Here is a 17607-nt window from a genome sequence, read left to right as displayed (position 1 = left end):
GGGTTGATTTAAGGCAAAGAGAAAAATATAAATAGAGAAACGAAGACACCGCAGTTCCTGGGGACTAAACACACCCTTTTCTTGCCTGCCAAAGACAAATCAGAAACTATCATGTCACTTTTCAAAATCTGGGACATTAACTCTGCCCAATGAGTGTATGTCTCGCCACTCCAGAGTCTTTCGGTAGCATCCAAACCCAATAACCCTTTCCTGGAAGGGTAAGGCGCCCTTTCTGTAAGGCAGAGTTGTTGGCAGGTGTCTCCTTTCTTACCAGAGAGCAGCAAGATTAAATGTTACGGGGGTGGGTGGGGAAGAGAAGACTTCACGATGGTAGTGTGAGTAAGTCCACAAACTGCCTGATTTCAGGCAGCGACAGGTCTTTCTGAAGGGAAAAGGGAAACCGACCGGAGGCAAAGAGAGCACTGGGGATGGACCCTCTACGCTCCCTCCCCCCAAACCAGGCACTGACGAGGAGGCACACTAGGAGGACTGGGACGGACACGGTGGAGAGACCATCGGGACGAGGGAAGAGGCACTCACTGCCGAGAAGGCACTTAAGGACCAGGCTAGCGGTGGCCTCGAGGTCCGGCTTCGGAGCCCCACAGTCAAGATAGGGACCCGGAAGGTCTCGGCAACCACTCACCGCTACTACTGGTGAAGTAGAACACCATGATGCCAGCGGCGGTGGGACAACTATAGCGCCCAGCAGCAGTACTCAAACTTGGAAGCTCAGGATACCGGAAGCGCGGAGGCCGCGTTCCCCGGAACTGCTCCACGCACTTCCGGCTGACGTCGGGTCGCGTCATAACGCCTGTCGCCGGCGCCATCTCCAATTCTGCTGAGGAGGCGGTGTCGGCGCCCTCGGAACTCAATTTATTTGGGGGTCAAAGGGAAGAGGATGGAGGCAGGAGCATTGGTGGGTGGAAAACGATGCGGGGAACTATCTTAAGAGAGAAATGCCACTGCCTGGCTTTATTTTTAGAACCTCCACCCTGTGGGCTATCAGGTTGGTTTCATTTGCCGCTTTTCACCCGCATCTGGCCTCCCCGAAAGTAGAAACCTTGTGCCTTCTTCACGGCTACGCTTTCACTGAACTAATCACGGTACTTGGAACTTAGTATAGAAGCTCATTAAATTTTAAATGAACCCAAATTCCTCCACTATTTTCATTCTAGCTCCATCACTTGTTGGGCACTTTCGGTTGCTGCACTTAGCTGCAAAATGAGTATGAATGGAGCGGTTAATAAACAGGTTATTTTGCCAAGGGTAAGTAAGTTAATAGGTATAAAAGGTTTAGGACGTGGTGAACACTCCAGAATTAAAGATAGTTTCACCGGAGGCAGTATGCCTCTGCGTTTGGACTCGTACTGTTCCACCTGTAAATCCAAGATCTGCCATCTGTTACCTAGGAGGCTGAGGGAACCTCACATCTTCCGGCTGTAAAGTGGGAATGATCTGACTCAGTTCCCATCAGCATTTCGCTTTAACCTGATTATTTCTATTATCTTCTTATGTGAAGTTAAGCGCATCACTTAACTGAATTTTTTAGAACTAAGAAATGTGCCAGAGAGTGTACTAGGAGGTGGTACACAAAATAACGTAGCTAATAACAAACGAGTACTTTAGGAACTTTTGGGCTTTCCAAAGGAAGAATCTACACTGTCCTATGAATAATAATTGTTTTCAGGCCCTCAGTTTTATTCTCTATAAAATGGGAATGATGGTACATATCCCATAGGCTGTGGTGAATGAAATAAAATACTAAAACATGAATACCTGGCATGTCGATGTTACTGCCGTGATTTAATTTTTTATTTAACTTGAAAAAAAAATTTTTAATTGCTTCACCTAACATCACTGCTGCTGCTGCTGCTGCTGCTGCTGCTGCTGCTGCTGCTGCTAAGTCACCTCAGTCGTGTGCGACTCTGTGCAACCCCATAGACGGCAGCCCACCAGGCTCCCCGGTCCCTGGGATTCTCCAGGCAAGAACACTGGAGTGGGTTGCGATTTCCTTCTCCGATGCGTGAAAGTGAAGTTGCCCAGTCGTGTCCGACCCTCAGCGACCCCATGGACTGCAGCCTTCCAGGCTCCTCCGTCCATGGGATTTTCCAGGCAAGAATACTGGAGTGGGGCGCCATTGCCTTCTCCCCTAACACCACTAGGGGAAAAAAAAAAAAAAGTTACCGTAGCTCAGTCGGTAAAGAATCTGCCTGCAATGAAGGAGACCTGGTTGGATTCCTGGGTCGGGAAGATCCCCTGGAGAAGGAAATGACAAGCCACTCCAGTATTCTTGCCTGGAGAATCCCATGGACAGAGGAGCCTGGCAGGCTACAGTCCATCGGGTTCCAAGAGTCGGATACGACTTAGCGACTGATCGCCAACATTATAGCTTCAAATGTGAAAAGTAACTTGAGAATCTTCAGTTCAGTTTAGTCGCTCAGTCGTGTCCGACTCTTTGCGACCCAATGAATCGCAGCACACCAGGCCTCCCTGTCCATCACCAACTCCTGGAGTTCACTCAGACTCAGGTCCATCGAGTCAGTGATGCCATCCAGCCATCTCATCCTCTGTCGTCCCCTTCTCCTCCTGTCCCCAATCCCTCCCAGCATCAGAGTCTTTTCCAATGAGTCAACTCTTCACATGAGGTGGCCAAAGTACTGGAGTTTCAGCTTTAGCATCATTCCTTCTAAAGAAATGCCAGGGCTGATCTCCTTCAGAACGGACTGGTTGGATCTCCTTGCAGTCCAAGGGACTCTCAAGAGTCTTCTCCAACACCACAGTTCAAAAGCATCAATTCTTCGGTGCTCAGTCTTCTTCACAGTCCAACTCTCACATCCATACATGACCACAGGAAAAACCATAGCCTTGACTAGACGGACCTTTGTTGGCAAAGTAATGTCTCTGCTTTTGAATATGCTATCTAGGTTGGTCAAAACTTTCCTTCCAAGGAGTAAGCTTAGGCTGCTATTAAAAAAAAAAATCTTACAGCAAGTGACCTCAATATGTCCAGTACCAGAGAACGCCTTCATTCTGCGGAAAACTACAACTCCCAGAATGCACCTAGGTAAGGCCTCCCGACAGGAGCCCGGCGCTGCCCAAGGGGTTCTGGAAGACGTGGTTTCCACCAGGGGAGAGGTTTCAGTCTTGCAAGGGCGGGAGACTCTTGGAGACCACCTCCTGCGAGGCGGGGCAAGCGCTGGTGCACAACCAATCGTCGAGCCTGCCCTTGGAGAAGCTGGGAAGCGGCGAATCGGAACGCAGCGGTTTCCGCCTGGACTGGCGCGCGAGAATTTGAATACAGTGGGGGACCACGGGCTCGGCTGAGGAGAGGTCGCCTGTCTGAGGTGCTACCAGGTAAGTGCTGCGTGGGGCCGAGGCGTGATGTGGAAGAACCAGGGGATCAGGAGGTTCTGTGGAACGTGGGGATGAATGTCAAAGGAAGAGAGCTTTTGCTCGGTGCTTGGCGCGTTCTAGGCTGGAGACCAGAGCGAGGAGCTGGTGTACGCGCTTCCAGGTCTACTGGTTTCCATCTTTCTGACGCTGAGTTTTCTCGCCCTTTTGCCCTGACAGCGTGTGGGGACAGGGTCGCTTTTCTCTCCTGTCTTTCCTTATTCAGCCTCAGAAAGATCTTTAAAGCTGCAGCTCGACACGAATTTCCAGAGACTCAGGTCTTTCTGTATAACTTGAAAGTTATGCGTGTGTATTAAAAATACACTTGATCCGAAAGGAAGGGGAAGGGAAAATTTATTGAGCAACATACCATCTGCTCGAGAGGTAACATGCGTCATTGTGTTTATTACTCGCAGCCTTTAGGAGGTCAGAGTATTTTGTAAATAAGAAAACAAGCGGCTCCTCAGCTAATAAAATGTGAGAGAATTATGCTTCCCTGTTTTCTTGCTGGCTTCTGATGAAAAAGTTAGAGATGGTCTCTGCCTTCATTGTACCTGCAGCCTGTAGGGAAAGACCGTCAAGCCAAAGACGAGAAGAGAAAATACGCAAAATGGATACCAAGGAAGTGCAGGGTGGATTGGAAGCCTAGGGCTAGAGCATCTAACAGCAGGAGGGCTGTTGGGATTTGGGGGGAGGCGGGTGGTGAGGGCTATGGGAAGGACAGCTGCCCAGGATATAGAGTGATTAAACTTGAGATGAATTCATCAGGCTGTTTTAGTCTGGAAAGTGTGTCCTGAAATGGGGTAAAATCCTTCCTCTTTGGTAGGACCATTTTCCAGCTTGAAATTTGTACTGTTTCTTCTTAAATTAAATTGTACTGTCTCTGCTTAATTAGTGGAGGGGCTTCCCTGGTGGCTCAGACGGTAAAGCGTCTGCCTACAGTGCCGGAGACCCGGTTTCAATCCCTGGGTGGGGAAGATCTCCTGGAGAAGGAAATGGCAACCCACTCCAGTATTCTTGCCTGGAAAATCCCATGGATGGAGGAACCTGGTAGGCTACAGTCCATGTGGTCGCAAAGAGTTGGACACTACTGAGAGACTTCACTTTCTTTGTGAGGTAGTGTTTTGTTTTTGTTTTTTTTTCCCTTCATGCTTTAAACCTTTATCAAAGTAATTTGCTTTAAAAAAAACAAAACAAAACACTTTTTTTTTATCTTAATGGACCATCACCCATCTGAGAACTGTTTCAGTATTATAAATCATAGTTTTGATATAGCAATTTTTATACACATTGGATTTATTTGGTTATTGTTCTGTTGCTTTTAGGAGTTAGGATGTCAACTTTAACGCCAACAAAAAGGAAGCAGTGCTCTTTGAGCCAGGACATGTAAGTCTCATCCTGAGTGGAAATTCTTAAAAAAATCTACCATCTTAAATTTTTTTTATCTTCTCTTCTATGTCTAAATATTTCCATTCTTTCATTTCCTACTCCTTGTAGTTACAGTAATACTTTATATTCTAATTCTAGTCTGGAAATAATATAAGCTTTTATAATTAATTCTTTAGTGCCTTTGGAGGGAATCAGAAAAAGGGCTGTTACCTATGTTACCTGTTACCTTGGAAATATGTGTCAGATCTTTTATTACCTTGCTTCTTTCTGCTCTCTCATGTAATATTTAACATGCTGTTTTGCATATAATAGGTGATCATCCTATTATACACAGCAATCCTAGAAAGTTGTGTACTCTGTGTATGTTATACCAGAGATATAAATTACAGGCCCTAAGTGGTCAGTTTATTGTGTATAGTTAATCATTTTAGGGAACTTGTTTCAGAGTATATGGCCAAAACTTAGAAATAGGTTTTAAAACACTCATACACACACACACATTTCTCAAAGCTTCTTTGTAAAGTGTTTTCACAAACATTATTGGGGTCTTAGTTTTGAAAAATACTCAAATACTTCGTAAAGACAGAATTTGAGAATTCCTACTGCTAATCTAATAGTGTATGTCGATAGATGCTTTTGGAGATATATTTTTAATATGCCTTCCAGGTGAAGTTGTTTATTGCTTAGTAGTAAATTGACATAAAAACTGAACCAAAATAACTATCAATGGACTGTTTCCTTTCATAGCCCATTATCAGATATTCCATCAAAGAAATTAATTTTGGACTTCACTGAAAATGTATTTCCATTACCTAATAAAAAGCACATTTGCCAAACCAGTGATAAAAATGAAGGAAAGATTCATTGCTCTCAACAAGGCCATTTGATTTCAAGTCCACTCAGAACAACTAAAAATGGATTGCCATCTGCAAATAAAGGTTCACCATTTAAATCTGCTGTGTCTGTTGTATCCTTTTACAACAAAGATAAGTGGTACCTCAATCCATTGGAGAGAAAGCTGATAAAAGAGAGTAGATCCATTGGTCTAAAAACTAATAATGAGGATAAATCGTATTCCTATATGACAGAAAAAATGCAAGGAAAACCAGTCTGCTCCAAGAAGATGAACAAAAAACCACAGAAGAGTTTAACTGCTAAGTGTCAAGTGGGATATAAATGCATCAAGCCTGTATCAAAGAATTCTAAAAATTCCAAGCAGTACCGAGTGACCTATAAGCCAACTGTGGAGAATAATTGTTACTCAGCTGAAAATAATCTGAATGCTCCTCGAGTTCTAAGCCAGAAGGTCAAACCACAAGTTACCCTCCAGGGTGGAGCAGCTTTTTTTGTTAGTAGGAAAAAGCCCTCATTGAGAAAATCATCCCTGGAAGATAAGCTGTTACTGGGACTCACCCAGAAAAATAAATCAGAAGTTATTGAAGAGTCTGATGGAGAGACTGTCAATGAAAGAAGGTTTGAGACAAGGCAAGCGCCAAAGTGTGTATTAGTAGAAAAAGAACTGAACGTTGAGCTGCTGAGTGAAAGAAGTAAAAGTGAAGAGAAATTAATAAAGGTAAATGGAAATTCATAGCTTCTAAAACTAAGTTGGCTCTCTCTGTATATGGTGGTGGTGGTGGTTTAGTTGCTAAGTCATGTCTGACTCTTGTGACCCCATGGGACTGTAGCCTGCCAGGCTCTTCCATCCATGGTGTTTCCCAGGCAAGAATTCTAGAGTGGGTTGCCATTTCCTTCTCCAAGGAATCTCCCCAACCCAGGGATCGAACCCCTGTCTCCTCCATTGCAGGCAGATTCTTTGCTGACTGAGCTACCAGGGAAAACCATATCTATATGTATGTAGGTAGGTAAGTATGTATGTGTGTGTGTAGCTAGTCCCTTAAAATGAAGCTCAGAAAAGAAAGAAAGGTTGCTGAGAAATCATCATGTCGTTTTAACAAGACTGTCTCTTCATTATCAAATAGACATGGAGAAGGCTAATAAGATGAGAAATGCAGAAGACCCTCCCCCCCCAATATACACACATGGATTGAGAATTAATTTTAGCTTGAGTGGTGCCCCTTATTTTTTTTAATTGACATGTATCTATATACAGTGAATTGTGCAGATATATAGTCTGAATTTTGATAAACTCACATACCATGTAACTAAAACCCCTGTCAAGATACAGTTGTGTGTTTTTTTTTTTTTTGTCAGAAACAGTATAAATAATTAGTAGAATTGCTCTTATGGCTTAGGCAAGCAAGACCATGTTCCATTTAGCAATATACTTGGTAATACTTGATAGACAGGAAAAAACATTGACAGTGGTAACTGCAAACTTAAATGTTTACAAAGTAAGTAAAATTAGCAGCAAAACTGGTCTGATCTAGATATGTTTCCATACATTGATTTAGTGGAAGGAAATGAAGACCTGTCAAGTGGTAGCCTGATACTTTGTTCCCTGAGATTACTGTCATACGGGAACAAAATTTTGTTTACAGTCTGGAGGACTGCTTTTATGAAGCCATATACTATCATAATTATAAAGAATTTTGAGGCAGAGTAGAAAAATAGGATTTTCCTCCCTTTTTTGGCTTAATGAAGCCTACCATCATTTTTTTGGTAATATGGTTTTGGTATTATGGAGGTAGCTATTTAAGTTCCTTCGTGACTGTGGTTCAGAGAAACTTTTATTTGATAGTTAGTGTTTTTAGGGGCTTCCCAGGTGGCACTAGCAGTAAAGAACCCTGCTGCTAGTGCAGGAGACATAAGAGACATGGATTTGATCCCTGGGTTGAGAAGATCCCCTGGAGGATGGTATGGCAACCCACTCCAGTATTCCTGCCTAGAGAATCCCAAGGACAGAGGAGCCTGGCAGGCTACAGTCCATGGGGTTGCAAAGAGTCCAACAGGACTGAGTAACCAAGCACAGCACAGCTAAGGGTAAATCCTGTTTTCATTAGAGCGTGCATAACCTTTTCCCAACTCTGTGGAGCCTTGAGAAATGGCAAACTGATGGCCTGTCCCCCGTTCTTCTGAGATAGTTATGATTTTGAATAGGAGTTCTTTAATCAAAAGTTTTTTCCTTTTCCCCCAAGCTGTATGTTCTCTTAAGTCTCATCAATAAGTAGTGTTTACTGAAATTTGTAACAAGTTTTTCTCCTTTGTTTTTCCCACCTCCCTGCTACTATCCAAAAAGTGGGAGTTAGAAGCCTCTCCAACTACTCCAGGATGTTTTTCTCTCCTTTGCTCCCTGTTTTTAAAGCTTGTGACAAAGGGTTGGCTCTTTTCAGTTTGGCAGCTCCTAGGGAAATTTTTGCCATTTTTACTGATTTTTCTGTTGTTCAATTTATTTTTGTAGACAGGTTGTTCTATGATTTTCATTCTGTCATCTTTATCAGGAAATAATACATTTTTGACAGGATGACAAAGTATAAACTTAAATATGCACACTCTATATAAATGTAATACTTTACTTTAAAAGTATTACATTTAGTAAATACAGAGGAAATTTTCCTTAAAACAAGCTGAAAATTGAGGATTTAAAGTCATTATGAAATGTAATTCATGATGAAAATACATATTTTGTTTTAGAAACGAATCTCGGGATTCATTGGCTAAATGTGTGATGATTAAGAATTATAGGTTTCTTTAATTTTACTCATTATTTTCAGGATGCATCAGATGGAGTCATTTCTTCAAGGAAATGTAAAACTGATGAAAATAAAAGTTGTCCTTCAGAGGAGTCTTTCAGTGAGAACAAAGCAGGTAAGTAAGAGAACTTTTCTTCTCAAAATGAGTTTTTTTCATGTAATAATGCTTCATTACATGTGTCAATATGAAATTATATACAATACTATTTTGGCTTTTTAAAATATTCAGTATCCGTGACTTTGTGTTGCTCTCGGTAACACTGTTTTCTATGATAAGCAGTGCAGTGCATTTTGAGGAGGAGACAAGGAGAATTTATGGGAGAACTTAAGACAAAATACTCTGATTAATTGGTCTGTGAGATATGGCCCAGTTACTTAAGCTATCTAGAGCCAGGTGTTCTCATCATACCTATGCTTTTACCCCAAATGATAGGAGGGAGTGAAAAATATATATATCTGTGATCAAAGCCCAATTGTAAGCAGAATTCACTAAGCCATAAGAGGGCACTGGATTTGGCATCAGGAGTTTTGGGTTTTGTCTGGGTCTGCCAGTGATTAAGTGTGATCTAGGGAAGAGATCTCTCAAGTAAGAGGTTGGACCCAGGGAATGAACTCAGGCCATGGGAATGAAAGCACTGAATCGTAACCACTGGACCACCAGGGAACTCCCACTTCTTTTCTTTTTTTAAATAAGCTTTTCATTTTGTAGTAATTTTAGATTTACAGAGAAGTTGTACCTGTCTTACCCCCTTTACCCTATTGTTGTTGTTCAGTCACTAAGTCAGGTCCAACTCTTTTGGGACCCCATGGAGTGCAACACTCCAGGCTTCCCTTTCCTTCACTGTCTCTTGGAGTTTGCTCAAACTCATGTCCATTGAGTCAGTGATGCCATTCAACCATCTCATCCTCTGTCTCCCCTTCTCCTGTCCTCAGTCTTTCCCAGCATCAGGGTCTTATTTTCCAGTGAGTCTGTTCTTTGCATCAGGTGGCCAAAGTATTGGAGCTTCAGCATCAGTCCTTCCAATGAATATTCAGGGTTGATTTACTTTAGGATTGACTGGCTTGATCCCTTTGCAATCATAGGGACTCTCAAGAGTCTTCGAAAGTATCAGTTCTTTAGTGCTCAGCCTTCTTTATGGTCCAGCTCTCACATTCATACATGACTACTGGAAAAAACAATATTTTTAACCAAACAGACCTTTGTTGGCAAAGTGATGTCTCTGCTTTTTAATTCACTGTCTAGTTTAGTCATAGCTCTCCTTCCAAGGAGCAAGTGTCTTTTAATTTCATGGCTGCAGTCATCATCTGTAGTGATTTTGGAACCCAATAAAATAACATCTGTCACTGCTTCTACTATTTCCTCTTTTTATTTATCTGATGAGACCAGATGCCGTGATCTTAGTTTTTTAATGTTGAGTGTTAAGCCAGCTTTTTCACTCTCCTCTTTGACCCTCATCAAGAGGCTTGTTTGTTCTTCTACACTTTCTGCCATTGGAGTGGTATTATCTGCATATCTGAGGTTGTTGATATTTCTCCTGGCAGTCTTGATTCCAGCTTGTGATTCATCCAGCCCAGCATTTTACATGATGTACTCTGCACAGAAGTTAAATAAGTAGTGTGACAGTACACAGCCTTGTCATACTCCTTTCCCAATTTTGAACAAGTCCTTTGTTCCATGTCCTGTTCTAACTGTTGGTTGCTTCTTGACCTGTAGGTTTCTCAGAGACAGGTAAGGTGGTGTTACCATCTTGTACGACTATTATACTTTTGTCAAAACTAAGAAACTAATTACTGGTGTATTATTAAATAAGCTCTAAGCTATATCTGGAATTGACTGATTTTTTTCATTAACATCCCCTTTTTGTTGTAGGACCCAGCCTAGGCATCACATTGTATTTAGTTGCCGAGTCTCCATAGTCTCCTCTTGTCTGTGAGATTTTCTTAGTCTTTTCTTTGTTTTCATGACCTTGACATTCTTGAGGAGTACTGGCCAGTTATATTATAGGATGTTCCTGCACCTGGGTTTGTCTGATGTTTTTCTCATCGTTAGACCAGGGTTATAGGTTTGGAGGAAGAATGCCACTGAGGTGAATGCCATTCTCACCACTTTGGGTGCGATGTCCAAATGACATTATAGATGATGTTAACTTAATTTCTATCACTTGGTTGGTCAGGTTTGCCCAATTTCTCCACTGTAAAAGTTACCCTTTTTCCTTTGCCAAACTCTGTTCTTTGGAAGTAAGTCGTTAAGTCTAGCCTACCCTTTCAGGGAGGGATGGGGATTAAGCTTCATCTCCTGGAGGGGGAAATTTTCACATATATTATTTGGAATCCTTCTGTTAGGAAGAGTTATCTCTTCTCTCCCATTTATGTACTCAATTTGTAAGTAAATAAATAGACTCCTGAATATTCACCGGTATGCACTCATGAATATTTTATATTTGGGATTAAAGTCTAATACTACATGATTTATTCTGTCATTCATATTGTTCCAGCTTTGACCATTGGGTCAGTTCTCTTTGACATGTCCCCTTCTTTTGCTTTTTGAGCACTTACTTATTACTTTCTGGCACTACAAAAGGCTATAGGCTCCTCTTGGATTTTCCCTAACCTAGTCCTAGACTCAGCCATTTCTCCAAGGAACCATGGTCCCTTCTGTTGGGGAATATTATTTGGAAACCAGGTTCTGGACTTGATGTGCCTATTGCTACTGGAGTACTTTTGGTGATGTACATAAAAACTTATTGTCAAACCCAGGTTCATGTGGAATTTTCTTCTAGAAGTTTTATAGTTTTACATTTTGCATTTAGATCTGTGATCCATTTTGAGTTAAATTTATGTGAGTTTTGTCATATTTTTGTATATGGATGTCAAATTGTTCCAGCATAATTTGATGGCTATCTTTTTGCCATTGAATTAACTTATGCTTCTTGGTTAAAAATCAGTTGACTATACGTGCATAGGTGGTGGGTGTTTTGGGGCTCTATTTTGTTACATTGATCTGTTTGTCAATACCGTACTGTCTTAATTACTGTTAGTCTTAAAATCAAGTATTGTGAGTATTTTTGTTTTATTAATCTTGAAAATCTTATGCTTTAAAGCTTTAAGTTTATTCTGGGATACAAATTATTGTTCACTTTTTTCCCTTACCAGTTTCTCCTGAGTCCATTGTCTATCCCATCTTCACTATGTCTTCAGTCAACACAAAAAGGTAAGGGTTGCTCTTATTTTAATGTTCAAGGTTTAATTATGAGTTCATTGGATCTCTCTTTTTTTCATATACTATTTAATTTGGAGAGCATTTTTCTCTTCCCCATTGAAATATTTAGAATAGGAGATGAAATTAGACCCTCTCATAGAAACTTCATAAGAACTTGAAGAATTAAGAGAAGGAAAAGACCTTTATGGGCTGGAATAACAGTAATTTCTTCAATTTTTGTATAATACCTGACCCATAATAATTTATATTCACTCTTTCACTTATCCCCACAACAACCCAGAAGCTTGATATCATTATTACCATTTGCAGCAGAGAAAACCTTGTAATTCAGCCACAGTTGCACAGCTCTTAGATGACAAAGCCAGGACTAGAATCCATGATTAATCAAAGCCCATTAGGCTGTATTGCCTCCTTTGTGTGATAACATACTGATAATAGTTCATGTTTAATGGGCACTTGGCATCTCATGGTGTGGATACCATTATTACCCCATTTTACAGATGAGGAGACTGGCCAGAGGAATAAGTAACTTGCAGCAACTCAATGCTGTTATAATTTCCAGCTGAAGCTACACACTATCCTGCTCAAAACTAAAACTGGAACTGGGGGAGGCATGGGTGCTTATAAGTATATGCAAAAAAGCTCTGAGAACGAAGTTTCTTAACAGTTTGAACACCTCACTAGGCAGTATTAAGTCACTTCAGTTGTGTCCGACTCTTTGAGACCGTATGGGCTATAGCCCACCAGGCTCCTCTGTCCATGGGATTCTCCAGTCAAGAGTCCTGGAGTGGGTTGCCATTTCCTTCTCTAGGGAGCTGCTCAGTAAGCAGCTTTGTTTCTTTTTTCCCTGTTTGATGATAAATGTCTGAAGATAATGAGCAGGGAACTTCCTACTAAAGTTTTCCTGCTCTTAGGGCATCTCACCATAAATTGTCTTGGAGATTGGTCGGGTGGGTAGCTTTTCCCCTTCAGAGACCATATTCCTAATTTCTTTCACCTTTCCCTTTTCTCATCTGTCTTCTATTTATTGAGGATAAAAACCTATCACAATCAGCTAACAGTGTGTAAACTAACCTAGCACAGGGAGATGTTAGGAGACTTGGTTGAAGCATTTGAAATTTGCTCATTAGGTAGGACCCAAAAAGTCAGATATCATCAGTTTCCTGTGGCTTACTCTGACTTTTACTTTAGGTAGATCACAGATTGTCTGGGTTTGTACTCTTACAGTTGGCGAACATTTATACAATACTGTGTGATGTTGAACTACACTGAATTTTAGAGATGTGAAGATAAGTACAACATGGCTCTGCTGTCAAGGAAGTCATGGTTAGAAGAGGACAGACATTTAAACAAATGTGTATAATAAAGTGTTAACATTGCTAGGCTAGAAGTAAAAATGCCTGCAAGGATGGGAAGTGCTGAGTTACTTAGCAAAGGTTGTATAAGGCATAGAGGAGTCAGTGACCTAGATAAGTGTTTTTTATATTGTTGGTATTATTAGTATTGATAGTTTGTCACATCAATAAAAATTTAAGGGCATCACATCTAGCATTTTTTCCTTAATGGAATAATACATCTCTCACATAGTAAGTGTATTTAGTGAATCTTTTTTCCCAGTTATGTATGTGTATCTGCATTGGTCATGATGTGAAATATATTTCTCACCATAGGTTTGTCAAGTCATTATAAAAGCTATTTTCTAGTCAGATGATAAGAGGACAGATTGGGTTAGCATAAAGCATTACATAGGGTATTTTTCCAGTTTTTTTTTTTTATTTATCAATGTGAGTTTCTGTTTGAACTTCTTGCTTTGGGTACTTGTTCCCCCACCCACACCCCCTTGCCTCTACTCTAGAGATTTCTATTTCTTTGATCCTTGGAAGAAAGTCATTTCATTGTAAGGCAAGGGTTATAAACTTAGTGCCTACAGAGACTGCAGCCAACTGGAGAAGCACACTCCATCTAAAAGAGCCTGTGCCAGTGGCTCCAACTCTTAGATTCCTTGGTGAACAAGTCTAATGATCTTCCAGTGTCTCTTGCAATATTGGAAATACACATTTTTAAGTGAAATCTCTAGATTTTAAAATATTCGTAGCTAATCCAAACTCTGTGTGAGCCAATCAGAATATCTGGTAGCTGGATTTGGCCTATAGGCTCCAGTTTGCAACCTCTATAAGCCAGCCCCAGCATTGTCTCCTAAAGGGAAAAGATTGCCTCAACATCTATCCAGCTAAATTGTTTTTTGTCTAAGAATTTGAGACTAGTAGGGTGCAGAGAAGGCAATGGCACCCCACTCCAGTACTCTTGCCTGGAGAATCCCATGGACAGAGGAGCCTGGTAGGCTACAGTCCATGGGGTTGCGAAGAGTCGGACACGACTGAGCGACTTCCCTTTCACTTTTCACTTTCATGCATTGGAGAAGGAAATGGCAACCCACTCCAGTGTTCTTGCCTGGAGAATCCCAGGGACAGGGAAGCCTGGTGGGCTGCCGTCTATGGGGTCGCACAGAGTCGGACATGACTGAAGCGACCTAGTAGCACCAGCAGCAGGGTGCTGTTTTAGGTGTGTATTAGTTCACTCACTCCGGAGACGGCAATGGCATCCCACTCTAGTACTCTTGCCTGGAAAATCCCATGGACGGAGGAGCCTGGTAGGCTGCAGTCCGTGGGGTCGCTAAGAGTCGGACACGACTGAGCGACTTCACTTTCAATTTTCACTTTCATGCATTGGAGAAGGAAATGGCAACCCACTCCAGTGTTCTTGCTTGGAGAATCCCAGGGACGGGGGAGCCTGGTGGGCTGCCGTCTGTGGGGTCGCACAGAGTCGAATACGACTGAATCGACTTAGCAGCAACTGCAGCAGCTCACTCACTTCCCCATGCCCCAGTAAAAAGTTGTTGGATTGTAATATGCTGGTTGCTGGTGACTGACTTCCTGTGGGTCTGTGAGATCCAGTATAGTGTTTACTTATTTGCTGTGGCATTCCATGAATATCTTTATGCCTGCATGGGTAAATATTGTCTTAAGATTTAAAAAGCAAGAAAAGATTAATTTTTAAAGGTGACATCAACTTATGAAAAAATCCTATGTATATGCATCTGATTTGTTGTTGTTTAATCAGTAAGTCATGTCTGATGCTTTGTGACCCCATGAACTGTAGCCCCCAGGCTCCTCTGTCCATCGGATTTCCCAGGTAATACTGGAGTGGGTTGCCATTTCCTTCTTCAGAGGATCTTCCTGACCCAGGGATCAAACCTGCATCTCCTGCTTAGCAGGTGGATTCTTTACCTGTGAGCCACCTAGGAAACCCATATGCATCTGATACTATAGATGAAATCCTTTGAACTTGGAGTTAGAAGACAGGAATTTGAGTCTTTCCATCATTCTTCCCTAGTTACTTTATCTTGAGTTGACTACCGATCCTGTCTGAGTGGGCCTCAGGCTTCTCATTGTTTCTAGCCCTATTACTTCAAGTTATTTCTGATAGAAAGCACTAAAAATTGCAAAGTCCTCTGCAAATGTTATCTACATATGTTTTCTTTTCATTATAATTTATCAAACGTGTTAAAATTATTAAATAACAATTACCACCTTTCTATTTCAAGATCTCTAGTTGAAGAACAGTCTTCTGTGGGATCCACCACATCTACTAACTTCTTAAAACAAGTCAACATACAGAAGAGTACTAATACCAGAGATTCAAACAAAGAAACAAAAGACCAGCTCATCATTGTGAGTAAATTTAAAACAAAGCTCCTCCTGTACGTGGGTCTCATGTATAGAACCTGAAGTCTGACGTGTGGTCTTAGCCTAGTTACCAGGAGTTACAGATGTTCTGAGTTTGTAAATGCTACCTTTGCTGTTGTGGCAGCATTTAAAGCTAGTCAAGGATATTTTTGAACAGATAGTGTTGGGGAGTGCTGGCAGTTTAGTAGAATGTTGATGAATGAGTTGTCTCGGAATCAAAAAGACTTAACGAGAAGAGCTACACTGCATTAGATATGGGTTTGGCGTATGATACCTGTGGGCCAAAGTTGGACCATGGCCTTTGAGCTAATAGCATTTATATTCTTAAAAGGTTGGGAAGAAAAGGAGAAGAATATATGTGGCCTGCAAAGCCTAAAATGTTTACTATCTGGCCCTTGGCAGAAAATTTGCAAACACCTATATAGACAGTTCAAAATTTGGTGTTATCAGTAGCCTTAAGCAGTGCCTTGAGACAGAATAGGAATTAATAAGCCTTGACACTGAATATCCCTGAATTCTCTATTAATTTATCAATGCTTTTCTTGAACTTTTACTATGCATTGTACTTAATTTTCATCAACTCTTGGGGAAAAGAATTTTAATATTTATTTTTTAATTTTATTAATATGTTAATTTAATTTATTTAATATTTAATTTAAATTAATTTTTCCTAACCATTTAAGGAAAAAATGCTATCTAATGCTATATAAGTCCTGAAATTTTGCTCTGCTTCTTTGAAATAAGGCTTTTTTAGGCCTCTCATATAAGAGCTTAGTAAGGATGTTGCATTTTTCATCTTAGCTATAATATTTATGATTTCATCTTATTCCTTCTTAGAACTATGGGTCCAGCTAAAGAATCTTGGTGTGTTTTTTTTCTGCTGTCCATTCAAAGAGGCAATTTCACTTTTATCACGATGGCATGTTAGGCTCTTCTTATTCTATTTTGTTGATGGGTAGAGAGAAAGAGTAACCAGACTTTCATTTATGTTTCACCTATACCAGCATAAAAGAAAAATAAGGACAAATTTGAATGAATGGACAAATTTACATGAACTAAATGTAGAGCTATCTGTGATGTGTTTAGATGGGCTATTTTCCCTCTTCCAATTGTAGGATGCAGGTCAGAAACATTTCGGAGCCACCATGTGTAAGTCCTGTGGCATGATCTACGCTGCTTCCAACCCCGAGGATGAACTGCAGCATGTTCAGCATCACCACCGATTTGTGGAGGGAATCAAATATACAGTAAGTATAAAAAAAAAAAAAAGGTTGTTTCCATTTGTTCTAAAAGTGAAAATGCTTTAAAAGAGACATTCCTTTTGCCTAAATATAGAAAGGTTTACATATCCAGAAATATTTTATCATCTGTAATTTTGTTGTGTGTTTAATATTTGAGACTGATGGTATTTTAGTTTTAATAGATGTGCCATTTCAAACTTCATGTGCTAATATAAGAGAAGTTACTGTTCTTGGTTGAATGAACACCGTGCATCCTTACCTCTAGCTTTTGGAGCAGAGATGAGCAGTCATGGTAGAAAACTCAAAGACTTGAGGAGTTTCCCCTTTTCTCACTCCAGTTTCTTCTTTCTAGATAACCTTAGAAAAACGGCTTTCTTTGACTCCTCCAGGGTATTTCTTTACTCTTCATGAAGCACCTTCATGAAATACCTTCCTACTCCATATACAGCGTGTTGTTGGCCTTATCTTTATGATTGTACCTGCTACTCAAATGCATCCCCGTTTTTCATGTTTTTATTGCTGTAATTCATGCCTTCATAATATTTTTAGCCTGATTTATTAAAATTCTTCTTATCCTGCCCCTCCCCCACTTTCACACTGCTAATTCATGGTTTTTTTTCTCTGTATTCCTACAAGGGGCTCTTATTTGACTTCGTCTTGTTTTATAACGGGCTTCCCTTGTGGCTCAGCTGGTAAAGAATCTGCCTGCAATGCGGGAGACCTGGGTTTGATCCCTGGATTGGGAAGATCCCCTGGAGGAAGGAAAGGCTACCCACTCCAGTATTCTGGCCTAGAGAATTCCATGGACTATGGGGTCTCAGAGTCGGACATGACTGAGCAACTTTCACTTTCTTTTATAATAGATTATTTGTCTCCCAACAGTATGTCAGCCCCTTGAAGACAGGAGCTTTGTTTCAGTCATCTTTTATTTCCTTTGCCACATTCACATAGTTGAATTTTATCTTTTTTAT

General features: G+C 40.8%; 2 protein-coding genes across 3 annotated transcripts in view; one reads left to right on the top strand and one right to left on the bottom strand.

Annotated features, from left to right (window-relative positions):
* CCDC25 (coiled-coil domain containing 25) overlaps nucleotides 1-770 on the bottom strand; it is a 33221-nt gene extending 32451 nt beyond the window's left edge. The window contains exon 1 of the mRNA XM_027549051.1: nucleotides 644-770. Within this exon, the coding sequence (XP_027404852.1) occupies nucleotides 644-671 (28 nt within the window). The 5' untranslated portion in view covers nucleotides 672-770. The remainder of the gene's footprint in view (nucleotides 1-643) is intronic.
* A 2208-nt stretch (nucleotides 771-2978) lies between these two features.
* The window catches only part of ESCO2 (establishment of sister chromatid cohesion N-acetyltransferase 2), a 28483-nt gene continuing 13854 nt past the window's right edge, over nucleotides 2979-17607 (top strand). The window contains exons 1-7 of one of the 2 annotated variants that reach the window (XM_027549049.1): nucleotides 2979-3354; nucleotides 4716-4776; nucleotides 5527-6352; nucleotides 8451-8544; nucleotides 11583-11640; nucleotides 15254-15380; nucleotides 16511-16642. In XM_027549049.1, coding sequence (XP_027404850.1) covers nucleotides 4724-4776; nucleotides 5527-6352; nucleotides 8451-8544; nucleotides 11583-11640; nucleotides 15254-15380; nucleotides 16511-16642 — 1290 coding nt within the window. In that variant the 5' untranslated portion in view covers nucleotides 2979-3354; nucleotides 4716-4723. The remainder of the gene's footprint in view (nucleotides 3355-4715; nucleotides 4777-5526; nucleotides 6353-8450; nucleotides 8545-11582; nucleotides 11641-15253; nucleotides 15381-16510; nucleotides 16643-17607) is intronic. The other variant, XM_027549050.1, reaches the window with a different exon arrangement.

This window comes from Bos indicus x Bos taurus, chromosome 8 (genome assembly GCF_003369695.1).
Source record: "Bos indicus x Bos taurus breed Angus x Brahman F1 hybrid chromosome 8, Bos_hybrid_MaternalHap_v2.0, whole genome shotgun sequence".
Taxonomy (NCBI): domain Eukaryota; kingdom Metazoa; phylum Chordata; class Mammalia; order Artiodactyla; family Bovidae; genus Bos; species Bos indicus x Bos taurus.
This window is presented reverse-complemented; position numbering and strand designations above follow the sequence as displayed.